The sequence below is a fragment of the Patiria miniata genome, unplaced genomic scaffold (assembly GCF_015706575.1).
Source record: "Patiria miniata isolate m_02_andy unplaced genomic scaffold, ASM1570657v1 HiC_scaffold_14, whole genome shotgun sequence".
Classification (NCBI taxonomy): domain Eukaryota; kingdom Metazoa; phylum Echinodermata; class Asteroidea; order Valvatida; family Asterinidae; genus Patiria; species Patiria miniata.
This window is the reverse complement of record NW_024037052.1, coordinates 13,459,380-13,485,820: the sequence shown is the minus strand read 5'-3', so window position 1 is coordinate 13,485,820 and position 26,441 is coordinate 13,459,380. Positions and strand designations below refer to the sequence as shown.

At 44.9% G+C, this 26,441-nt stretch overlaps 1 protein-coding gene and 2 long non-coding RNA genes across 5 annotated transcripts; 2 read left to right on the top strand and 1 right to left on the bottom strand.

Moving 5' to 3' along the window:
* Positions 1-1,476: 1,476 nt before the first annotated feature.
* LOC119722153 lies at positions 1,477-26,100 on the bottom strand. Of its 3 annotated transcripts, none has more exons than XM_038192202.1 (8): positions 26,029-26,100; positions 9,530-9,628; positions 7,949-8,129; positions 6,032-6,207; positions 5,044-5,130; positions 3,810-3,985; positions 2,555-2,621; positions 1,477-1,693 (listed from the first exon to the last, which is right to left on the bottom strand). In XM_038192202.1, exons 3-8 carry the CDS (start codon positions 8,103-8,105, stop codon positions 1,478-1,480), a joined length of 879 nt encoding a protein of 292 aa, XP_038048130.1. In that variant the 5' UTR covers positions 8,106-8,129; positions 9,530-9,628; positions 26,029-26,100; the 3' UTR covers position 1,477. The 3 variants fall into 3 exon arrangements, with proteins under 3 accessions (XP_038048130.1, XP_038048129.1, XP_038048131.1); XM_038192201.1 differs by lacking the exon at positions 26,029-26,100 and adding an exon at positions 10,027-10,615; XM_038192203.1 differs by lacking the exon at positions 26,029-26,100 and adding an exon at positions 10,035-10,615.
* Positions 14,748-15,970, top strand: LOC119722156. The gene is made up of 2 exons (XR_005270421.1): positions 14,748-15,173; positions 15,533-15,970. It is a non-coding gene; the product is annotated as an uncharacterized LOC119722156 (long non-coding RNA).
* LOC119722154 lies at positions 21,024-22,246 on the top strand. Its single transcript, XR_005270420.1, has 2 exons — positions 21,024-21,449; positions 21,809-22,246. It is a non-coding gene; the product is annotated as an uncharacterized LOC119722154 (long non-coding RNA).
* Positions 26,101-26,441: the final 341 nt, after the last annotated feature.

Below are 26,441 nucleotides of genomic sequence, written 5' to 3'. Positions count from 1 at the left end.
GGCTCGCCCTATAAAGCACACATATATACATGTATGCGTACCATGATTTAGGCTTAACCCAATACAAAAACTACATACAGTAAATTCCCGTTAAGTCTAGTCTCAAAGAATGGATAAAAAAACTTGAGGTGTCCAGATTTCTGGAGTTCAAGTTAAGCAAAGTTCCCGATTTTTCTACATGTCATCTACACATTACTCGCTATGCAATGGACACACTATCTGGCACACTTTCCTTCCGTTTTTCATTCTACAGGTGTATTGTTTTAGTCTCAAAGCATCGTTTTACTCAGATTTCATATTGTTCTGAGCTAAAACATGACAATAAACCACTCAAATTATGTAACTGTGTGTAACAAATCTTTATTTTGTGTCGTTTATTTCGCACCACGCTCGGGGTTTTCTGATATGCGGCGCAGTCACATAGCTGGTCCTCTTTAATCAATAGAGGGCGCACCAGCTGCAACAGGGCCAGCGGTAGCATTCAGGCTGTTACTCAAGTGCACACTCACTGGTTTCTAATACGGTCACATGGCCACCGCAAAGAGCCAGTGATTGGACTGCTGGCATGCGGGTTCCAATTGGGCCAGCGGTAGCGATCAGGGCATCTTGAAAGCCAGGATTCTTTGCGGTCACAGGCTGGAGTCCGATCACAACGCAGAATCCCCAAGTAAAAAGAGGAAGTCGTTGGGCAGTATGACCCATGAAAAAAAGGTTTCGCGATGTTGTTTACGCTTCTTTCTGGCGGTTAGGCTGTGGTTTCTTATGGACTGGCCGAACAAAACTTTGAATTCAACGGAGGTACCAGTGCGGGCATTTCGAGTTACGGGGGATATTCATGTACATAATACCCTATTCTCTTGACAAGAATGGAGTATTACTTCGAGATAAACAGAGTTTCGAGTTATCTAAATTTGAGTTAAAGGGAATGTACATCATTGGCTTTTGCTGTAATTTTCATAAATGAACAATTTGAGAGGTTTGTATAATAGATCAAATATTGTTACACTGACATTTTTGAAGTTTTGTGTTCGAAAAGGTTGGAAAAACCAAGAAAAACAAAAATGTTGAAGTAGTCTGGTTCCCTGACTCCACTAAAGATAAAATGGATCAATTTATAGATGATGGAAAATTGTAAGGCAAGGCAATCAGTCTAGCTGGCCTGCACCCGTTCATGAACATGTAACCAATAGCAAATAAAATTTGGACTGAAAAAATGGTAAATTTGGAGCAGTAGTTGAAAAATAGTTAGGTTTTTCCTACGCTGGTCGGCCGACCACCGTTGGAAATAGTTTCAAAAATACAATTTTCTTGAAAATGACTTCACACCAGGTGCCATAATTTTACAAGATGCTTGAGACTGTCATTTACCAACATCCTAGTAAGGTATTTTGTAAAAACTTGGTAGTTTTATTTTTCGATGTTTGAAAATGTTGTATATTCCCTTTAATGAGAAATAACTGTATATCTACCAGAATACTTACCTAGACTGTGACCCTGTGGAGCTAGCTGAGCTCTGCCGTGTGGACCCGCCGTGTGAATTCCTTCCTCCATCCTTCTCCGTCCCTTGTCTGCGTCTCTGAGACCTGGAAGAATCTTCTCCTGACATTGTCAGTGCGAGGAGTGGCCTGTCAAGTCCGAGGTCGTCGACAAAAATGTCCGAGTTACAGTCACTGGAGGAGGCTGTTGCTTCAGCCTGAAGTCATACAAATTAGTGATTCTAAATAAGACTTATTAATTTAATGTGATGAAACTAAAATTATATTTGAATTCTCTAAAATTATATTTGATTTCTCTATCGTTTTTTTTTCTCTAAAATCAAGAAAACACTGACATAAGGCCCCCCCAAAAAATGTCTCCGGTTTCTGGTATGGAGCTTGCCCAAAAAGTGGTGAGGCGACGCCGCTTTTTTTTTTTTTTTTTACCTGTTTTTTTTGCTTCAAATGTCGGCTGAGGACTGCAATTGGTGCCCGACTAAACTTAGTGAAAATTATATGGGAGTCCAGAGAGGCCACATAAACCTTATTCTCGATCATGACCCCATCTAAAAACACGTTAAAATTGTGCAGCAGCAGGATTCCAGTCAAACCAGTGAGTTTGGCAGTTTTGAGACATCATCTTTTGTTGAAAAAAAACCTTTTTCATTTTGGTTGAAGTTTCAAATCCAACTCAATTAATTTCTTTGTTCGACCTAATACGGCAATTTCAGCGTTACGGACATTACAAATCAGAAATGTTTCTGTACTTTAAGAGCTCGGTAAATAAGCCTGAAAAATACATTTCAAATCTTATACATCCATCTTCTGGTGATGGTCAAGGAGATTACAGACAGGGAGTTTTGGATCATTTCTCTGAATCATGAATTAGATATCATGGTTAATTGGCTCTGTCATGGACATTACATTTTCTTCCATAACACCCAATATTTCCCCTCCCCACAAGAAAGCTTATTACCACTTAGGACATCATTTGCAAAGTTGAAACCAAATTCTGCTCTGGTTTTATCAGCACAAATTCATCAAAAACCACTATTGCGATATGAGGATTTGATACGTACATTGACCACATCGGCTAAGCTGGGACCCCGCAGTACATCCAGGAACTCAGCATTCTTGCCTAATATTCTGGAGAATAACAAGAAACAAAAACCAGCAGATTGAGAGTCTTCCTGTTAGGCCAAACAAAACAAATATTTGGTCTCTGGTCAGACCAAAGTTCCGGAATTGACGCGGCCACGCGGCTTTTTTTTTTTTTTCGCTTTTTTTTTTTTTTCTTCAAGCTTGCATTGTACAGACAAGGTGGGGTACTATTTTGCTTTTTTGGTGTCCTCATGTACATTGGTGTCCTCCATAATTTGCCTTGGTGCTTTTGATCATTTGCCTTGGTGCAATTTCCCATTCCTTGGTGCTCTTTGGTAAAAAAAAATTGAGGAGGTGAGGAAATAGAGGGCGCTGTTGGAGCTACCACGGAACATTTTGGAAAAAAAAAAGATCGACGCGCATGATTAAAATCGACGCGCGCGCTGACCAGAGACCGACTTTTTTTTTTTTGGCCTTACATTGAAATAATGATTGAGTGGGTAAATTTGGCCCTGTAAGTGAGGTGGCCCTGGAAGTGGGGTGGCACTGTCCGTTTTTTTCTTGGCCTTACGACATGTGCAAGCAACAGCAAAGTACAGCAAAGGAACAAACACAGCAACAACAAAACTAACAAATGTATTTGTCACCTGCTTCCATATTAGGCCAAAAAAAAAAGTCTCCGGTTTCTGGTATGCGCGCGCATCGCCGTAGCCATGCGTGTCGGCAAAATGAAAATTTTTTTTTTTCAATGAAAGATGATGTCTCAAAACCGCCAAACTCACTGGTTTGACTGGAATCCTGCTACTGCACAATTTTAACATGTTTTTAGATGGGGTTATGATCGAGAATAAGCTTTATGTGGCCTCTCTGGACTCCCATATATTTGCACTGAGTTTAGTCGGGCACCATTTGCAGTCATCAGCCGACATTTGAAGCAAAAAAGTCAGGTAAAAAAAAAAAAAAAAGCCGCGTCGCCGCACCACTTTTTGGACAAGCTCCATACCAGAAACCGGAGACTTATTTTTTTTGGCCATATTTATAATTTTTTAGACAATCCTGATCGCGTGCCCATCCCGACTGGCATATGCAATTTTGCCTAGCACACGTAAAACTTGATCGGCATGTTTGGAACATTCAAATACCCGATCAAATCCAGGTTCGAATAATCAAATACGAAATTATTAGAAACTGCTGCACACTACTAGCAAGTGGGAGGGGAATGTAGCTCATTACCTCTGTGTAGCAGCCTGGTGTGTCAGTGACGTCTCGTACATCTTCTGTATTCTTTTCTTCTCATAATCCCTCATCCTTGCCTTGAGACGGTACTCCTCCCTCAGTCTGATTGCCTCAGGGTCCTCCTTTGGAGGCTCAAGATCCATGGTGAAGCAGGAGAGCTGGGGGAACTCCACCTGCAATTACAGGCCATATTCATTCAGGACGTTAAACTCATTTAGCAATAAAAGTTAGATATGAAGTAGTAGGCCTGTTTCTTGACAATTTTGTTTTTAACTCTTTCAGTGCCAAACTCGTACATGTACGAGGTATATTTGTTAGTACAAAAGCGCCAACCTCGTACATGTACGAGGCAATGTTCGTACTTAAAATTGCCAAACCTTGTACATGTACGAGGTAGAGTAAATGTGTTATCAAAAGGGGGCGCTCTCGCTCTTTTTAATGGTACCATTTTCATGCATGTACGACCTGTATTTATTTTTTCATTCGAGTTCTTGCGAGAGGGCGCAGCACTAAATCAAGAAATCAGCTAATTTGTAACAGCCTATTGCACAGTGATTATTTGACAGGCATGGATTGTTTGATAGGTAATATCAAGTATTCATGTTAAAGCTGCATTCCCCGTGTTCTTCATTCAACAAATGTGATTTTAATTCTTCTCTCGATTAATTTTCAACTTTGGTCACAACACGGATCCTCTACACAAGGATAAACGACTCAGCTGAGCTTGCGTACAAAATGTACGGAACGGTTTGTCTCGGGGTGTGATATGCTGTGTCCGCACATAGAACAATGCATAGAACATGTAGAACACGCACCATGATTGCCGACAGCTGGTATCCTGACAGAAATTTGACCACTGAAAGACTGCAGTCGCGCGCCGAGTCTCGCGCAAGCGTACGCACAACGTGCAAGTGCCAAATCAGGTCTCTAACCAGAAATTCGGGGAAGTTGTTTATCCTTGTGTAGAGAATCCGTAGTCACACACAAATCCGCCTTGTGAGCAGACTGGCTCCCTGTCCATACGTTACTGATACTAACTGTGGGACGGGAACCAGTGAGAAAGAAGTATTGTGGGCTTGTAAAGTAATAATTCAAAACAAAAAAAATTAAGTGGGTGTCTCATTCAATAGTGAACAATGTAGAAAAGGAATCTATTTTTCAGGGTGAAAACCGAAAGTAACATGGGGATTACATCTTCAAAGATAAAAGGGATTATTTCCATAGCATCTACCTTTCCTAGCTGTACTGTTGGATCTGGGTCTTGCTCTTTCAAGCCCGGTGAGGTCATCTTACGACCATTCTTGCCTGTCTTATCCATCTGAAAGGAAGTAACAAAGGAAACAAATACATTTAAAACACCAAAGGTCACATGTCATAACCACCAATGTGGAGTGCCGAGGCCTCGTGCTCTATGAAACTAGATCCTGGATTGTGGCATGGTCCAAATGGAACATTCCAAAGGAAGACGAACGATTCAAGTTTTGCGACACTAACAAAGGCTGAATTTCTTGTGACCCCTCTTTCTCATTTATGGATATATGGAATTTGATGGAAATGAATGCACGTTAACCCATTGTACTACATTGTATTACATTGTGTTTATTCACTGAAGAATTAATACAACCATAGAGCGCTTGGGCAGTTTTGGGCGCTACCGTGAGAGCGCTTGGGCAGTTTTGGGCGCTGCAGTGAATGAAGCCGGCCTCAGGTCGACCCTTAATTTGCTTGCGCCGCGATGGAACCGTCAGCATCAAGCACAAAAGTCATGGTCCGTTCACAAAACTGAGAAATCGTGTGATTCTGGTGGAACATGTGTCACCTCGACACAAAATGATCGTAACCATGCTCACGTCACATACAACGTGACGACGATTTATGATCCGGATGCGCGCAGCATGTCGTAACTGCACACAGGACGACTGCGATTGATTCCCGCCTGTCCAGACCACGTTCTGTTAAGATGCAGAAATTAAAATATTCTACTCTTGCGACTATTGATATTTTTTAGCGCCGACTGATGCCAATTGTCTAAATATTGTCACAGTTGCATTCAGATCTCAAAAAAAATTGGCGACTACAATGTTCCATAAGTCCGAAGATCAGGCGCAGCTTGATCCTGAAAAGTCAGTCCCCGACTGATCTGTGTCGACGCCCGGTCACCCTGAGGGCGGTTTAATAGGCAGGCCATTTCAGGGCTACAGTTCCTGTTGATAACTGACCTTCTTGAATTGCTGGGTAACCGCCCAGCTCTGACTCCCGCCTGTCTTAGTGCCTGGGCGAGAAGGTTCGCTGTCTTCATAGATCTGGGACAGGCCTCGGGAGAAGGTGTCTGTGGGTCCATCCTCTTGATTGAGAGAGGTCAATGATGACGTCACACTGTTACACAGGGACGGCTCTGTCAATGAAAGAAAATGTGATTCCAGTTTCAACGACAAATGAGACATGGATGGGGGAAGATTATTTATTATAGCTAATGATTAAACTGTTTGTTTTTAGCCTGTCTGTGACTGTGGCACAGCACATGATAGAGGCCGGTGTGCACATGCCTTTGGGTGTGCACATTGTGCGTATTGTTCCCATGTGCTACAGAGTTGGGTTCATACAGTTCATGCCGGGGTAGTTTGGCAAAGTGGAAATTGTCAACTAATTTCATATTGAAATAGAAGTACATTTTAATTGAACTTTGGTTAAATTAATCAGTTATCTCTTAAAATCTAGCACAAAGGTGGGTGAGGCGTTATGAAACAAATATTGACTGCTTTGAGTGGTGTAGTAAAACTAGCCTCCCTCGGTGATCCACGGAGCGTTCCATATCCCTCGGCTACGCCTCAGGAAACCAGAACGCTCCATGGATCACTTTGGGAGGCTAGTTTTATCACACCACTCAAAGCAGTCAATATTTGCATACTATCTAATATCATTTCCTGGTAAACACATCAGTGTTGTGATCGAGTACATTTCCATGAGTACGAGTACTTTGTCGTGAGTACAGGGCATTTTTTCCCATGAGTACGAGTACAAGTACCAAAAAAATTTACTCGAGTACGAGTACAAGTATGAGTTCTTTCCAAATGAAGAAGCAAATTTCAACGTGTCACCTATTTTGTAGAGCTTTTAGCTATAAATTGTTTTCCCATTAATACGAGTACGACTCTACCCAAAAATGTACTCAAGTACGAGTACAAGTACAACACTTTTCACGAGTACCGGTAGGAGCAAATTTCCATGGGTACACATTTTGCTGTCAGACTTGGCATTAAACAAACGCAGAAGCCTCCCAAACAGTAAAAGACTGATTCTTTTCCTGCATGTAGCTCATAATTTTTTTTTGTAATTCTTGCATAAGAACATCTGCAAGAGTATGGGTATGAGTACGAGTACTTTGTCAGGAGTACGAATATGAGTATGGGTATTTTTTTCTTGCGAGTACAAGTACGAGTACAAGTACAAGTATGAGTACAAGTACGAGTACAAGCACGAGTACAAGCACGAGTATGAGTATGGGTATTTTTTTCTCGCGAGCACAAGTACGAGTACAAGTACGAGTACAAGTACGAGTACAAGTACGAGTACAAGTACGAGTACAAGTACGAGTACAAGTACGAGTACAAGTACGAGTACAAGTACGAGTACAAGTACGAGTCTGAGTTCGAGTACGAGTACAAGCACGAGTATAAGTAAGAGTACAAGTACAAGTACGAGTACAAGCACGAGTACAAGCACGAGTACAAGCACGAGTACAAGTACGAGTACAAGTACAAGTATGAGTACAAGTACAAGTATGGGTACAAGTACGAGTACAAGCACGAGTACAAGTACAAGTATGAGTACAAGTACGAGTACAAGCACGAGTACAAGTACAAGTATGAGTACAAGTACAAGTATGAGTACAAGTACGAGTACAAGCACGAGTACAAGTACAAGTATGAGTACAAGTACAAGTATGAGAACAAGTACGAGTACAAGCACGAGTACAAGTACAAGTATGAGTACAAGCACGAGAACAAGCACGAGTACAAGTACAAGTACAAGCACGAGTACCCAAAATATGTACTCGAGTACGAGCACTACACCAATGAAACACATTTGTGATCCCAAACGGGTACTTTCTCTCAAAGGCATTCCTTTAACCCCACCTGTATGGATATCCTCCTGAGAGCCAACATGAGTGCCATAGCCCCCAGTCGTCAGTGCTTCCCCGCCTCCAAACAGCAACTGGAGGTTCTCTGGCTTTTCAATGTCGCTCCAGAAGTTCTCCAAGTCTTCAATGGTCCTGAACTTTCCTTCCTTCATGAGTTTCTCCTCCAGACAAATGATCTGAAAACAAGGAGAGTATCAGACAGCTTGTTGTACTTCTTAAGTCTAACTTGGAGGACGGGCGAGTCTTAACCAGTGGTTATTAACTGCGACTCTTACAACAGAACAATGCTACTTTCCAAGAGTTTTGAGAAATGTCATTTACCTTTTTCTATGTTTCAACTTACAAAAAAAGTCTTAAAAAAGTACAAATGGTACACTTCTGATAAATAAGTTTGATTTAGGGCTATCCCGAATATACCAAATAGTCGAATATTCGATCATCAACCGAAAATGCGAAAAGCTTTCTGCCGGTTTGATATTCGAAAACAAACAAATCTACGCACATACACACACAACTGGGATTTTTTTTCCTTAAAGTTGCGGCGTTTTTTGTCAGGTGCCACTTTTTTGGTTAACGGTCACTTTTGTTGGTCAATGGCGGTTCATTGCACTGATCTCTGGATAGACTGGATAGCTAATAAAGAGCCGCACAATGAATGAATTTGACGCCATATTGGTGAGACCGGCTGGTGATCTACAAAGGACAAGTTGCCGTCTTTATAGACAGCATGATTTCTTTTGTAACGTCACGGTTCACTTGACTTATATTTTGACCACCACCACTGACCAACTGACCAAGGTTTACTACAATTTTTCTAACGTTGTGGTTACTTTTATAATGCCGCAAATCACTTTTTCGGCGTTTTTGAAATAATAATCACTACGGAAATGTGTCCCTTTTAGAACATCATAATATGTGTACGTGACCAAAATGCGCGTCAACTGTTGATACAACGCGTGTGTATTTACGCGTAGAACGTTCGTATTATACGCGGCCATCTTCGTGAGACCGGGGGCGAATTGGTCAATATGCAAAGTCTACTGTGTGAATGTTGTATGCATATCTGCTATCCAGTCTTTATATAGAGATCAGTGGTTCATTGTTCACATCCGTTTAGCAGGTTAAAGCCCTTTTACAGTTATAAAATACTTACTGCGCAACACACTCCAGCACCACATATCGAACCCTGCACGCAACTTGTAACTGGCGCACTCTTCGTGCAACTTTTCACCAGCGCAGCATGCAGTTGCAGCTGGCTTTCTTTCAATATCCAAATATTCGGTCAAATGCACTTTCGAGTAATCAAATACTGAATTATTTGAAACTGGACAGCCCTAGTGTGCTTTGTGATTTTGCCCTTGGGAATAATCTGCAGAACAATTTGTTGCATCAAAAAAGTGGGATAAGATCTGCTTGCTCTAGACTCTAAACGTGACGAACATAAAGCACACAGCACAAAAGTAGTGAAACTTGTTATTAATCTACTTTCTTACATCAGCATAATACCATTTTTGAGAGCAAAAAAGCTAGAATAATTAGAAGAAATATCCCCGATGTATGGAAATTAGCATCTTACCTGATGGAGCTTGGTCCGAGGAAGGTTTTCCAGGAAGGTGTTGTCATGATTCAGTGACGACTTTTCATGCCGTTTCTTCAATTTGTGTGATTCCCTCTTCTACACAATCAATCCAAAACAAAAAGAAACAATTCCATCTGCATTTGAGTCACATTCGTAGGAAACAATCCAGGGGCTGATCTCAGGAAGAGTAACTCATCTTTACTCACGACTCACCCCAGGATCGATTTCACCAAACTTAAGATACATTTAAAGCATCCTAAAGCCTAGTTTCCATATCAACGTAAGAAATGCAGCGAATAACGCAAACAAGACCTAAACTGCAACGCACAAATATGGAAACATTTCATCCGGAAATGGCACCGACAACCCGCACAGACGCAAACAATCTTGCAGACGAAGGTTCCGCGCACTGCCTGCGCAGTCTGCATAAGCTTAATATCGATATGGAAACCAGGCTTAACTAATACTAATCAATGGTATTGTAGCGGAATTACCAAATTACCCCGGACGATTTGTTCCCCCCGGTGGTCACCCAGCAGGTGTGGTACCTCCTTCAAGAGACCCAAGACCGGTGGAGTAGGCCCGTTAGGCGGAAATCATGTACCGCCTAATGCACAGGGCTAATGACTGGACCCTCAGTAAACCTCCTCGGGAACAGACAGCACACAGGACAAGAGTCAATGGGACAAGAAAATAATGATGATGTGACCTCCTTTAATTATCACTCGATTAACTGCTGCTTGAACCTCCCAGTTATCGATTAAATTGTACCCTCAATAATTAACTGATTGCTGTAATTACAAGTAAATAAATAATTGAATGAGTGCCTCTGATCAGCCTAACGCTAGCTGTGCCGCCTCCCAGCGATTGATGCGCCTCCTAAAGTCCTAGTTTGGATCCTCCCGTTGTAGCCTCTCGAGGCTACGAGTGCCTCCCGGCCCCTAGGGTTTCCAAAGGTAAGTTAACTCCCTTCCCCTAGTACACGGACCAGAAACTAATCCTAGTTTCCTTATCGGCATCCCACCGCAGTCCCACTCAAGTATTCCTAACAGTGGCCCACGCTCGAATCGACGTAGCGCACACTGTAGCCTCCAATTCCTGAGCTCAGCGTCTGAACACGCACTGCCGCTCGCGCGTTGATTGTGTGCAACTAGTGCAGTAGCGCTCTAGCGCCCTCTGTAGTTAGACTCTGATTTCTTGCTCGCGCTTGCTCGCGCTCGCATCGCATAGCAAATCTCGCTCATTTGCGTTACAAAGCCTCTTTATTGCTTTGACCGTCCCGGTCAAAAAGCTAAATAACAAAATAAGCAAATGAGAAAATTACATTATCTGGTGAGGTTCAAGGTTCATACATAATGGCGCATCAAATAAATAACATAAGCGCCTCCAAATTTAAGACATCGAGTGGACAACACCTCAAGCGCCTCTAAACCGGGCGCCTCCTTTTTAATTTAATCAAAATGAGGTGAAGTCCCTGTATGAAAACTTAACAGACCTTTAGATAAATACAAAACGTAACAACTTTTAGATAAATACAAAACGTAACAAACCTTTAGATAAATGCAAAACTTTTAGAAACTTTTGATGAATAGAAACTTATAAAACGCTAGGTAACTTTTAAGAAACTGAACAACTCAAAGTAGAAACTCTAGGAGGTGCCGCTCTGGAAGCCATGCTCGAATTCCACGTGGTATACTCGATGCTGCCGGATCTCTTCCACTTTCCTCCCGTCTGTGTCGTAGCGGATGGTTGTGGTGTTCTCGACGACCTTCTTGACTTTTCCCTTCATGGCTGGCAGCTGTATGGGTTTGGCCGGCACCACATCCGGTGGGGACGTCTCCTCTACCTCCGGAGATTCTCCATCTGTAGCCTCGTTTACCTTCATCATGGCCAACATTCCACGTGGCTTCCCGCCTCCAGCTCGTACGAATGGCCATGGCGCCTCTTTAGCCTCCCCAAAGACCGACATTGGAGACGGTGACAACGAGATCTCGGGCATCTGGGCTGGAGCACGAACGGTTAGATCCAGTGGAGCATTACCCTCAGCTTGGCTAGCAGACGACACAGTCACCGACGGGGCCTGGCGGTGTTTGGCTTTGCTCCTGTCAACGGACGGCGTTTCCTTTGTCGTCTCCTCCTCCTTTTCGCGAGGTCAGCTGCTGCTCCCTGCACTCCTGCTCCGAGAGCGATTTCTTCGCTCCCCCTCGAGCATCTCCCGCGCCTCACTCCAGGATGCACAATCTCCAAGATCCCTCCGGGATAGCTTTAGTCTAAGCGTCTTCCTCGGCTGCGCCATCCGTTCCGCCTCTGTCTCAAGCGCAATTCCATCCACCTCATCCAGATACTCTGGGTGTTCCTTGCTGTAGTGGCGTCTAAGATTGTCCTTCCTGTTGGATCGGACTGAACAACGGCGGCACCAGGCAAACAGGGATTTCGCTGCATGCTCTGTCCGAACGTGGCGAGCTAGACTTGGCCTCTGTTAATAAGTGCGGTCACACTGCTTGCACTTAAACTCCTGTGGTGGCTCTTGTCCGTCCATTTTTGTCTCTGAGTTCCAAAAGAAGGAAAAGAACAAAACATCAAATTAATTATTTGATCACTATATATTGAGGACACACGGACAACACACATTGTTCCCGCAGAGGTTTATCTATAGCGAGAGGGCAGTCGCCTCTGCCTCGGCGGATTCCTCCTCACGGGCTCATGATTGGTCTGGGTTCCCCGGCCAACATCCTCGTCGAGCTCCAAGGCTTCGGTGTCCTCATCTTGTTGCAGTGGCTGAAGCAGTTCCTCATCCAGCACGTCTCTCCTCTCATCTGGCGAGGGATCGATCTCACAGTCGGGTGACACATCTGGTTCAGGCTCTATAACACCGGCGGGTGGGATCTCTGATTCAGACTGAGCTGGTTGGTCCTGGTTACGCCTCCCAGGTGAGGGTGCTAGTTGTGGTGGCGGCACCTGCCACGCCTCCAATGCCTTACCCTGATACTCCTTCAGTCGGTCTGAATGCACTACCTGCATTCGCCCCCGTGGTTTCCTCTGTATCCTAAACGTCACATCCGAAAGTTTCGTCACAGCCAGACGAAATTGTTTCCTCCTTGTGCCTTGCATCCTCTGCTCGTCTATCATACGTGCGCTTTTGATGCCTCGCACTCAACCTGAGTTCTTGCCTGGCTCGGTCATGAGCCACTTGCATGCGATGCCTCAATTCCTCTCCATAGTCTGTGTTAGGTTCATCTCCCCTCAAAGGTGGTGTCTCCGTCGTCAAGTCTATCGGCAACGCAACCTCCCGTCCGAGCATAAGCATATTCGGGGTCTCTCAAGTGGACTCCTGAGGAACTGACCTATAGGCGAATGTAGCAAATGGCAACTGTTCGTCCCAGTCCCTCTGGCCTCGGCTCGTATCAAGCATCATTGACACTGTAGTTATCAGTGTACGGTTAAATCTCTCGATTAACCCATCGGATTTGGGATTATACGCCACTGTCCGGGTCTTTCTTATCCGAAGGATCTTGCACATTTCGGAAAAGATAGCAGACTCAAAGTTACGCCCCTGGTCGGAATGCAGCTCCCGAGGTACCCCATACCGGCATACAAAGTTTGTCACAAAAGCTTTAGCCACGTTGGGAACTTGGCCATCGGGGAGGGCATAGGCCTCCATCCATTTGGAGAAATAATCTCCAACGACGAGCACCCACTTGTTACCCTCTGTTGACACTGGTAGCGGTCCAACAAGATCAAGGGCCACTCTTTCCAAGGGAGCCCCAACCTGATATTGCCGTAGAGGCGCCCTCCTCTTTTTGGGAGGCGACTTCCGTTTGGCACAAATGTCACACTTACGACAACAGGCTCTCACGTCTGCTGCCATACCACACCAGTAAAACCGAGTCTTTAGCCTAGCTAGGGAACGGCTTACACCGAAATGGCCTCCGCTTTTTCCTCCATGTAATTCCTCTAGTATCGCCTCACGAAATTCGAAGGGTAGGATCACTTGCCATTTAATTTCCTGACCATCATTGGATACCCAACGCCTACTCAATACCGAGTGACGCATCTCTATTTGGTCCCATTGTGACCAGTAGACCTTAGCTGTTCCAGCTCTTGAGGAAACCTCGCTCCAATCCGGGCGACAACCAGACTCCTCTTTTGCCTCTATTACCCAACTGATCGTCGGATCCCTCAATTGGCCCTCAGGCAATTCTCCCAAGGTTATTTTGTGGCTCCAATTCGGTTTTTCTTGTTGTCACATACTCAGATGCCTCAACCTCCTTGTGCGGGAGGCCTTTCTCCAGTCCACTGTCAGTTATTGAACCCTCGGTTCTCGCTCCCTCGGTCGTATCCTTCTCATCCAATACGGGGTTCTGAGGTTCCTCGTCCGAGCGTCCGCATTGTTTGCACGGCTGGCGGGAGAGCGCATCGGCATTGCCGTGTCTCTTCCCAGGTCTGTGAACAATCTCATAGTTATACTCCCCCAGGACCTCCAACCAGCGAGCTACTTGGCCCTCAGGATTCTTAAAGGTAACTAGCCAGAGGAGCACCGCATGATCCGTCCGAATCAATATCCGCCGCCCATATAGGTACTGCTTGTAGTGTTTCAGGTACACAATGATCGCCAGCAGCTCTCTCCTAGTTACGCAATAGTTCCTCTCAGCAGCTCTATTGAGCGTCCGGCTGCCGTACGCGATAACACGCTCTTGGCCATCCTGTACTTGCGAAAGTACAGCTCCTATTCCGATGCCGCTCGCATCGGTGTCCAATACAAATTGCCCCTCTTGCTCTGGGTACGCCAGAATGGGTGCCTCCTGTAGGTGTTGCTTTAATGTCTCAAAGGCATTTTGGCAGTCATCACACCAGACGAATGGCCGCGCCTTATCCGTAAGCTTGTGCAGTGGACGGGCTATATCCGCGAATCCTTTGATGAACTTCCTATAGTATGAGGCTAACCCCACAAAACTCCTCACACCTCTGACATCCGTCGGAGTCTTCCATGATTTGACTGCCTCCACCTTCTCAGGGTCCGTTGATACCCCATTGGAGGAAACGACATGTCCCAGATATTTTACTTCCTGCCTGAAGAGATGGCATTTCTTAGGCTTCAGTTGTCACGATCAATCCTGCTACGCGCCTCTACGCATGTACATATGTAGATAACTTGTAGCCAATCAGCACTCTCCCAAGTCCCGCGCACGAAAGGGTGTTGAACAATAGTATAATTTATACGGTGCTGACCCGCATTCGCGAAATGCAGTGCTCGTGTTATGTAATGTTGCGTAAAACCGGCCATGGTTATTGTCGTGTTCGTCCATCCTTTGTTATTGTCCTGGTTAGGTACTTGTCTGTATGTGTCCGTGTGATGGAGTAATCAGTTAGTGTTGTTTGAGCTGTGATAGAGTGAGCTTGACAGTGTGAGAGCGAACCGACCGACAGCTTAAGACCTAGGGGTACGGCCTGGTATGAGATAGGCCCGTGGTCGATTCCTAAAAATTTCAGTTAGGATCGAACCCTTCGTCCAGTTTGGCAAAATTCAGTGCCAAAATCCATCATTTACCCAGTCGTCAGGTCAGAATTGTCGGTGTACTGTAGCAACATTCAACCTATGGGCGCAGACTCTCCGCTCAAGTTTATGCAACCAACAATAACCGTAAGTGTTACATAATTAAAATATGTTTATAAAGAATTAAGAGTTCAGAGAGATCCAAAGTTTAAGTCGAATTTAACTGGGGACAAATTGTTGAATTTAGTGACAAGGAAATATTAGATGTTGATAAAATGGAAACATGCGTAAGCCAATTGAAATGATTGATTGTGAACTACAAATGAACTTGTGGAAATTCGGTGTTAAAAGCAAGCCAAGAATTATGATGAAGAATGAGTATGGTTTAAAGATGAGTTTATTATTGAGTGGAAATATGTTGTGTTTAAAGGAATCATAAAGGTTTTAAGAGACTTATGAAAGCCACAAAATATTGCATGGGTTTTGGATAATATTTCCTGTTATAGATGGCCGACCCCTTTGACCAGACTTTTGCTTGACCCGCTTTGCATGATCTGAGGGATTTCCACTGACAGAGGACCATTGAGCCTAGCAGTAGCAGTGAGCACCAGATCAACCGTCGGGTCGCTGAACGGCGAGTTACAAGTAACTCAAAGGAGTTCCATTGAACCCCTTCGTAAATAAGAACTGTTTGGGGAAATAATATACAAAATTGTAATTCAACTCGAAAAGAAGTAGAAGAAGACATATTGGTCAGTGATTTTAATTGGTAATTATTGCATTGTGTTTATCAAGAAATTAACGGAAGCAAATCATTGTACAAAAGCAATTGGATACTATTTAAAGAATTGTCAAAACCCAAGATAGGGTGAAGAAGTACTGTAAGACCTTATTCTCGACATCAAGATCGTTTGTAAATAAATTGTAAATAAGTTTCTGGTAAACTGAAGTTCCAAAGTTTTGATTATTTTGGTGTGAGATATAGTCCGGGGTCACCAAATACTATTAGTTAGATTTTAGGGTGACATTTCTGGGGGCTTGTCCGGGAAATTCAAAACGAATCTTTGAATTGGAACGTACTTATAACTGTTTGTAATCATACTAAATGTTTGTTGTTTAACATGCTTGTTGTAGTTTTATATTGTGTGTGCATATCTGCAGGCCTACAGGCTGAGTGTTGCTATACGTACCCCTGCTGTAGTCCCACATCCCTCCCTGTTGACACCAGAGTATCCCGTGGTAAGTTGTTGTCGGTCAGTGTGATAATGGATGTTGATGCTGAAAAGATTCGTGCTGTAGCTGAGGCATGTGCGTTGAGTGGTTCAGACCTCGTAGATTTCCTTCGCGAAGAACGCCGCGAAAAGGAGAAACATGACCGCGATGAACGCGCGTATCAACTCGAAATTAGACGCCAAGACCGCGATATGATCGAATTGCAATTCCGCATTGAAACACTAAGAAGCCAAGCTGGCGGGTCAGACTCTCAAGCAAATACCACGCATGACACAACGACAACGCGTATAAAAGCTAGGGCACCCAAACTTCCACACTTTGATGAGTTAAAAGATGACATGGACGCGTACATACAGCGTTATGAACGCTACGCTACTAGTCAAAATTGGGACACAGATGATTGGGCTGTAAACTTAAGCGCGCTACTCAAGGGTAAGGCACTTGATGTTTATTCACGTTTGTCACCCGACGATGCAGACGATTACGATCTACTTAAGGACGCGCTCCTTAAACGCTTCCATCTTACCGCGATAGGCTTCAAACAAAAATTTAGGGAAGCAAAACCCGAGACTGGCGAAACACCTACCCAATTTGTTGCCCGCCTTGCAAATACTTTTGTGCGTTGGATTGACATGGATAAGACAGAGAAAACGTATCACGGTATCACAGACCTTATTGTGCGCGAGCAGTTCATAAATAGTTGCAGTGATGAGATGCGCCTCTTCTTAAATGAGCGTAAGCCGCGTACTGTCAAGGAAATGTCCCAGTTAGCCGAGCACTATGCTGAAGCTCATGGTCATTTTGGTCCGCGTGAAAGAACAAAGAAACCGGCTCAAGTTCAAAACGTTGTAAGTAGATCTGAATCGATCCCTCAGTCGACTAGACCATACCACGCACCGCGCATAGGACCGCAAAGCACGTCACATGTACCTAGTAATCCGCACACAGGAACCGGATTCCGCGAATTGCGCACTTGTTTCATATGTCACAAGATAGGCCATATTGCTCGTAACTGCCGTAGCAAAACACCGAACATCACTAGAGTTGCAAATATAATTGCATCTGCTCTTTCTAATGCCATGTTAGATACTGAAGCAAGCGAACAGCCACACACTAAATTGCGAGAACAGCCAAGTGAGCCATCCGAAGAGACAAACTCAGAAACAATAGCCTGTATGATAGCCCCTCGCAAACTTGACAAATGCTGCGCTAAAAAAGGGTTCGTTCAATTGAAGTGCGGCCATGAATTGCCAATTATGAGCGCTGCTTGCCGCGACAAAAATCCACTAGGCATGCCCGTAGTAAAAGGTGCCATCAACGGAAAGACCGTTACCGTACTCCGCGACTCGGGTTGTAGTAGTGTAGTTGTCCGACGAGACCTTGTAACTTCTAAGCAGTTAACCGGTCAAGAAAGATCGTGTGTTCTTGTCGACGGCACGGTTCGAAAAGCAGAAATCGCTGTTATTAACTTAAATACGCCGTACTTTGTCGGCTCGTGTGACGCTTTATGCATGCCAAATCCCGTGTATGACGTCATAATCGGAAACATTGACAACGCCAGAGACCCCAATGACCCAAACCCAACTTGGTGTAACCCACAGAATCAATGTTCAGATAACTCTAAACGTCTTGAATCCCCCTCCAAAACGCAACCTACCCAAATGCACGCAGTAGAAACTAGATCACAGAAGTTGACTCATGAGAAGCCTGTAAAGAAACTAGCTGTGCCAAAAGCATTGCCAGAAATTGACAGAAAACAGATCAAGCTGGCTCAAGAAACTGATCCATCTCTACATAATCTGAAAGAACTAGCCAAAGACCAAGTAAATAGACAAACTAGATATGGTTCTCGCTCAAAATTTGTTTGGAAGGATGGACTACTATATAGAGAGTTTCAATCTCCAAGCCATGAATTTGACCAACTTACTAGCCAACTAGTAGTTCCAAATGAATTTCGTTCACATGTAATGAAAGTCGCCCATGAAACCATACTAGGGGGCCACCAAGGAGCCCGAAAAACCCTGAACAGAATTCAGAGTACCTTTTTTTGGCCAGGACTTCACGCAGATGTAACAAGATACTGTCGCTCCTGTGATATTTGCCAACGAACCGTATCTAAGGGTAGAGTCACCAAAGTACCACTTGGCAAAATGCCCATGATTGACACGCCATTTCAAAGGGTTGCCATAGATATTGTTGGACCAATTCATCCCATGTCAGAGAAGCGAAATCGTTACATATTAACGTGTGTAGACTACGCTACGCGCTACCCAGAGGCAATTCCTCTTCGCAACATTGAAACCACAACCGTAGCAGAAGCTCTAGTAGACATGTTTTCTCGCGTCGGTATTCCCCGAGAAATTTTGACTGACCAAGGAGCACAATTCACATCCGGTCTTATGCACGAAATCAGTAGGCTATTATCAATCAGACAGCTTACCACCACCCCGTATCACCCAGCCTGTAATGGGCTCGTAGAGCGCTTCAATGGGACACTAAAACTTATGCTAAAACGTCTGTGCGCAGAAAAACCAACCGATTGGGATAGATATATAGGCCCACTTCTCTTCGCGTATCGCGATACTCCCCAGGAAAGTACGGGATTCGCCCCGTTCGAGTTACTATACGGCCGAACCGTACGAGGACCCATGACAATACTGCGCGAACTCTGGACAGCAGAAGAAAACAATGAAGAAATCAGAACCACGTATCAATACGTCTTAGATCTGCGAGAGCGTCTTGAGGATACATGTAAGATCGCGCAAGAGTCACTACGTCAATCGTTAGATCGTAACAAACGGTACTATGATCGCAAAGCAAAGCCCCGCACATTCAAACCAAATGACTTAGTTCTACTCCTCCTGCCAACCGATCGAAATAAACTACTCCTTCAATGGAAGGGTCCGTTCAAAGTCGTAGCTAAAGTAGGCATCGCTGACTATCGCATAGAACTCTTCGGGAAAGCAAAAGTCTTTCATGCGAATCTTTTGAAGAAATACATTGTCCGACCCGAAATCACGTCCGTAGTAACCACAGAGCCAGACACGACTGCACAACACATCTTCGAGTGTGCCACTGTATCAGTAATAGAATGCGAGCAAGATATCGAACATGACGAACAAGCAGACGACGCGAAATTCGATAATGTAGATACAATCGTCTTACCATCACTACAGCAACTAGAGACCATAGAAGACGTTGAACTAGGAACAGATTTGTTAGCGGAACAGATCTCCGAAGTAAAGTCCGTACTCGGTAGTTATCGCGACGTCCTCACTGATCTGCCCGGTAAAACGGATCTTGGCTATCATGATATTAAAGTTACCTCCGAATGTCCGATTCGTAGCAAGCCGTATCCTATCCCTTATGCACTCGTTCAGACTGTAAATGACGAAGTTGAATCAATGCTCCGCATTGACGTGATAGAGAAATCCGAATCGCCATACGCATCGCCTATTGTGCTAGTCAAAAAACCAGACGGCACTAACCGATTTTGTATTGACTTTAGAAAGTTAAATAAAGTGACTGTATTTGACGCCGAGCCGATTCCGAACCAAGAGCAAATATTTTCCACCGTAGCTAAGGATCACTACTTCTCGAAAATTGACCTCACTAAAGGGTATTGGCAAGTTCCCATGAAACCAGGAGCAAAAGCAAAGACCGCGTTCCTTGCACCCAGTGGCTTATATCAATTTAAGAGAATGCCGTTCGGTCTAGTAAATGCTCCGGCGACCTTTAGTCGTATAATGCGATCCCTTACACACGGTATAGAACACATCGAGAACTACATTGACGACATATTAATACATACCCAAAGTTGGGAAACGCATGTCCAAACCATAGCAGCACTGTTCAAGAAACTGCGCAAAGCTGGCCTAACCGCGCGACCCAGCAAATGTTCAATCGGCATGAACAGCATAGAGTTCCTAGGGCACAAAATCGGAAAGGGTATGATGGCACCTCAGCAAAGAAAGATCGAAAAAATCCAAAACGTGTCGAGACCGATCACAAAGAAGCAAATGCGATCCTTTCTTGGCCTATCTGGGTATTATCGTAAGTTTATCCCAAACTATGCAACCATTGCAGCACCTCTAACTGATACAACCAAGAGTAAGGAACCGAATAATATAGTGTGGGGTAAAAGTCAACAGCTCGCGTTTGAAAAACTGAAACGTTGCCTAGCGACAGAACCCATTCTAATGCTACCTGATCTTGACAAGCAATTTGTAGTGCGTACAGATGCATCGGACCTCGGGGTAGGCGCCATCTTATTGCAAGAACATGAGGGAACTCTATTCCCTATCGCATACGCCAGCAGGAAATTACTGAACCGCGAGAGAGCGTACTCTTCCATAGAAAAGGAATGCCTAGCGTTGGTTTGGGGTATCCAAAAGTATCAACCATACTTGTATGGCACTGCATTTATCGTCGAAACAGACCATCAGCCGCTTGCCTACATCAACAAAGCTAAAGTAGCAAATGCACGCATAATGCGCTGGGCGCTCTCGCTACAGCCATATAGAATGCGTATCGTAGCTATTAAGGGTACTGACAACGTGGGAGCCGACTTTCTCAGTCGACACCAGGTAAACTGTTGATCGTGTGAAGAAGGAAAACATATGTGATGTTTTTCTTAAATAGGGGCGTCGTGTCACGATCAATCCTGCTACGCGCCTCTACGCATGTACATATGTAGATAACTTGTAGCCAATCAGCACTCTCCCAAGTCCCGCGCACGAAAGGGTGTTGAACAATAGTATAATTTATACGGTGCTGACCCGCATTCGCGAAATGCAGTGCTCGTGTTATGTAATGTTGCGTAAAACCGGCCATGGTTATTGTCGTGTTCGTCCATCCTTTGTTATTGTCCTGGTTAGGTACTTGTCTGTATGTGTCCGTGTGATGGAGTAATCAGTTAGTGTTGTTTGAGCTGTGATAGAGTGAGCTTGACAGTGTGAGAGCGAACCGACCGACAGCTTAAGACCTAGGGGTACGGCCTGGTATGAGACAGGCCCGTGGTCGATTCCTAAAAATTTCAGTTAGGATCGAACCCTTCGTCCAGTTTGGCAAAATTCAGTGCCAAAATCCATCATTTACCCAGTCGTCAGGTCAGAATTGTCGGTGTACTGTAGCAACATTCAACCTATGGGCGCAGACTCTCCGCTCAAGTTTATGCAACCAACAATAACCGTAAGTGTTACATAATTAAAATATGTTTATAAAGAATTAAGAGTTCAGAGAGATCCAAAGTTTAAGTCGAATTTAACTGGGGACAAATTGTTGAATTTAGTGACAAGGAAATATTAGATGTTGATAAAATGGAAACATGCGTAAGCCAATTGAAATGATTGATTGTGAACTACAAATGAACTTGTGGAAATTCGGTGTTAAAAGCAAGCCAAGAATTATGATGAAGAATGAGTATGGTTTAAAGATGAGTTTATTATTGAGTGGAAATATGTTGTGTTTAAAGGAATCATAAAGGTTTTAAGAGACTTATGAAAGCCACAAAATATTGCATGGGTTTTGGATAATATTTCCTGTTATAGATGGCCGACCCCTTTGACCAGACTTTTGCTTGACCCGCTTTGCATGATCTGAGGGATTTCCACTGACAGAGGACCATTGAGCCTAGCAGTAGCAGTGAGCACCAGATCAACCGTCGGGTCGCTGAACGGCGAGTTACAAGTAACTCAAAGGAGTTCCATTGAACCCCTTCGTAAATAAGAACTGTTTGGGGAAATAATATACAAAATTGTAATTCAACTCGAAAAGAAGTAGAAGAAGACATATTGGTCAGTGATTTTAATTGGTAATTATTGCATTGTGTTTATCAAGAAATTAACGGAAGCAAATCATTGTACAAAAGCAATTGGATACTATTTAAAGAATTGTCAAAACCCAAGATAGGGTGAAGAAGTACTGTAAGACCTTATTCTCGACATCAAGATCGTTTGTAAATAAATTGTAAATAAGTTTCTGGTAAACTGAAGTTCCAAAGTTTTGATTATTTTGGTGTGAGATATAGTCCGGGGTCACCAAATACTATTAGTTAGATTTTAGGGTGACATCAGTTTGAGCCTCACCGCACGGAATCTTTGCAGAAGCTCCCGCAACCGACTAATCTCCTCCTGTACAGTTTTACCGTAGACAACTACATCGTCCAGATACACCAGTAATGTTTTCCACTGTAGGCCTGATACTACCCTCTCCATTAGCCTCTCAAATGTGGCGGGGGCATTGCACAGACCGAAGGGCATAACCCCCCAGCTGTGCAATCCCCCGCGCACAACGAAGGCAGACTTGCGTTTTGCGTCCTCATCTAGCTCCACCTGCCAGTACCCAGCGGCCAAATCAAGCGTGGAGAACCATCTGGCCCCGGCAAGTGCGTCCAACGTGTCATCGATCCTGGGTACTGGATAGGCATCTTTCACGGTCTCAGCATTTAGCCTCCTATAGTCCACGCAGAAGCGTTGGGTACCATCTTTCTTTCGCACTAAAACCACATTCGATGCCCAAGGGCTATCGGATGGCTGAATGATGCCTCTTGCAAGCAAATCGCTTACTTGTTTGTCAATTTCTTTTTGATGGCAGGCCGGCTGACGCCTCGGCCTCTCCCTAATAGGGTGGGCGTTGCCTGTATCGATACTGTGTTTTACCAATCCTGTCCTCCCGATATCATCGTCGCCTGTAGTCGATATCATCCCGATATCATCGTCGATAAGTAGCTGAGCAATGGCGGCGTGATGACTCGGCTCCATCTCCTTAGTCACCCGAATAAACAAATCCTGAAGGTGGGCCGGAACTTGAACGTCTTTCTGAGCGCCTCCATAAGTTTGGTGTGACTCCTCGATATCCTCATCGTCTACAGGTGTTAAATGGCCCGCCGTCAACCCACATCGGAGGACACACTTCTGCCGTCCTGGGTTAAGTACCTTCAAGGCGACTGTGTCCTCTTCAGTGTTAACCAGAGTCCTTCCTAGTATTAGTCCCTTCTTCTCTAACTCTCCACCGCCCCTTACTGGCTCTACAATGCCAGCACTGTAAGCCTCCAATGGCGTGGACATTCTTCCGGGAACTATAGTCTCGTGTCCGGGTGGTATAGTAGTGGTCTGTGAGACAACAATCCTAGCGCAGAACGAGTCTCTAAAATCTGGTGGTACATTTCAGAGGCTCTCCGTTGAGTACCAACTCACGCCTCTTGAAATCCAACTTCCCTCCCGTCGGAAGCAAAAAGTCCATCCCAAGTATTCCTTGAACCCCTACTTTGGTGAACACTACTCGAACGGGATAAGTTGTCCTCCCCAACCCGTACTTCAACCTGCGCTACTCCAGAGTTTCCAGAGGTTTCCCGTCTGCTTGGAGTACCCTCACACCCTGGTCCTCCAGCTTTGGTCTCCTCTCAGGTGGTATCTTGTAGTAAATCTCAGCAGAAATGATCGTGTCTGTTGTTCCAGTGTCAACCAGCATCCGAAATTTTAGTGATCGAACTTCTCCTACAACAAATAATCCATCTTTGACTGACACTTGAGGCGAGGAAACCCTCCTCTCTGTAGTTACTATGGGAGTACCTAGTCCTGTTTTGTGGTTACTTGTTGACCCTGTGGCACATCCAGCCCCTCCTTGGGTCCCGGGACGGGCTGTGACTCGTTTCCCTGCTGTAATTTGTTCCTTTTTGTTGGGCACTCCCGTGCAAAGTGCCCTCGCCCTTTGCAGCTGAAACATGTGTCGTTCATTGTTGCTTGACGCTTTGGCCATGGATGGTAAATCCTCGTGTCAGGCTTCCTCTTTGTTGATGTAGCCTCGGGCTGCGATGATGGTCCTCTGGAGGACAGACGCTTGTCAACTAGGTTTTCTACTGTGTCACGAACCTGCTCTTCCAAATCATTCATCCTGCACGCTTTCCTTTGGAACTCACTAAGACCTGACCTCCGCGCCTCCATTCGTTCGAAATTTTCTGTAGCCAAGGCTGCCCTAATTGCTTCCTCCAAAGTTGTGGGGTTGGCTCTGAAGATGCCTTCGCGAATCGACTGGCTAGCAATCGCGTCGGAAAAGTGGCCTCGCGCGAGGCGGTCCTTACCAGTTCCTGAAAACTCGGGGTATGCCATTGCCGTCAATTCACTGATAGCCTGGCCCAGTTCCTGTATGGTTTCCTTTGGCCCTTGTCGTCTACTTCTCAACTCCATCAAGAAGTTCTCCGCCTTCTGCCCAGGCCCAAACCTGGCGTTAAGTAGGCTCAGCAACTCCTTATATGTCTTCCTTTTACCATCATCCTTGCGATTAAGAAGCACCTTAAGTGCTGGACCCTGGAGGCTTGCCGCAAGGAATGCCGATGCCTCCTCATCCGTCCATGCGTTTGCAATTTTGCAAGCTTCAAAGTGCTCTACGTAATCCTTCCATGCCTCCTTCCCTTTGTATCGGTCTGGTACAATCCGAGGCCGTGCAAGCCCTCTTGTGAATGTGTCCTCCACTGTTTGTTTTCCTTTTTGAGCTGTATCCTCAGTAGTCTCCTTTGATTGCACAGGAGGCTCCTTGGTCTCCCTTTTGGTATCCTCTATAATTTCTTTTGGAGCTGTCTCCTGGGCAGTTCCCTTCGGTTGCGCAGGAGTCTCCGTTGTCAGACGTTGGGTACCCTCCGCTAATACAGTAGGTTGTGCTTGAGGCGTCCACGTTCTATTCTTTTTCAGTATTCCTGTAGGAGGCGTCCAAGTGCCTCCCAAGGTACTCATTTCCGGAATTCCTAGGGACAAGTCCAGAGGCTCCAGACACTCCGAACTTGCCTTGAGTTCACCTTTTGTGTGTTGTTGTCCATCTTCGGAGGGTAGCCTCCCTGGCAGTCCTTCTGTGTTCATTTTGGCTATTTTCTCTTGTAGCCTCGCGATCTCCACCTCCTGTTCAAGCACCTTAAGCTTTAGCTCAAGCTCTTCATTCCTCTGGAGTGATCGCTGTAATTCGTCCTCTTTTCCCTGCATCTCCATCCGCAGGTAGGCCTAATGTACTTCGTCCTCATAGTCAGCAACATCATGACTTGAGGCTCCTGACACCTCCTTGGTGTCCTCCTTGTCCATAATTGAGGCTACGTTTGTTGTCCCCGAATGTACTGATTTATAGGGGAATTTAGGTCCAATGTGAAGTCGAGTGCATTTATCCCACTTCTGACACCATTTGTAGCGGAATTACCAAATTACCCCGGACGATTTGTTCCCCCCGGTGGTCACCCAGCAGGTGTGGTACCTCCTTCAAGAGACCCAAGACCGGTGGAGTAGGCCCGTTGGGCGGAAATGTACCGCATAATGCACAGGGCTAATGACTGGACCCTCAGTAAACCTCCTCGGGAACAGACAGGACACAGGACAAGAGTCCATGGGACAAGAAAATAATGATGATGTGACCTCTTTTAATTATCACTCGATTAACAGCTGCTTGAACCTCCCAGTTATCGATTAAATTGTACCCTCAATAATTAACTGATTGCTGTAATTACAAGTAAATAAATAATTAAATGAGTGCCTCTGATCAGCCTAACGCTAGCTGTGCCGCCTCCCAGAGATTGACGCGCCTCCTAGTTTGGATCCTCCCGTTGTAGCCTCTCGAGGCTACGAGTGCCTCCCCAAGGGTTTCCAAAGGTAAGCTAACTCCCTTCCCCTAGTACACGGACCAGAAACTAATCCCTAGTTTCCTTATCGGCATCCCACCGCAGTCCCACTCAAGTATTCCTAACAGTGGCCCACGCTCGAATCGAGGTAGCGTACACTGTAGCCTCCAATACCTGAGCTCAGCACTCCACACGTCCGTTCCCGGTATCCCGACGATGTCTGAACACGCACTGCTGCTCGCGCGCCGATTGTGTGCAACTAGTGCAGTAGCGCTCTAGCGCCCTCTGTAGTTAGACTCTGATTTCTTGCTCGCGCTTGCTCGCGCTCGCATCGCATAGCAAATCTTGCTCATTTGCGTTACAGTATCTTGTGCACAGTTCACGGAAATTTAAACTTGCGCACTGCATAGATTTTTCCGGCCACGTATACAGAGCCGCTAAACTATTTTTCCCTGGTAAACTCATGCAGATATGTAACATAATTTTTAAAGCAGATTTTTTTTCTCCGATTTAAAAGCATCACTGAGCTTCGGGAGACAATGCCTTAGGCCAAAAAAAAAAAGTCTCCGGTTTCTGGTTTGCGCGCG

Coding starts and splice junctions, on each gene's coding strand:
- LOC119722153 (XM_038192202.1), bottom strand. CDS start 8,105: ATGAAGGAAGGAAAGTTCAGGACCATTGAAGACTTGGAGAACTTCTGG. Junction 6,208..7,948: donor TCAGGAGGATATCCATACAG/GTGGGGTTAAAG, acceptor TTTCATTGACAG/AGCCGTCCCTGTGTAACAGT. Junction 2,622..3,809: donor CACCAGGCTGCTACACAGAG/GTAATGAGCTAC, acceptor GTTATTCTCCAG/AATATTAGGCAAGAATGCTG.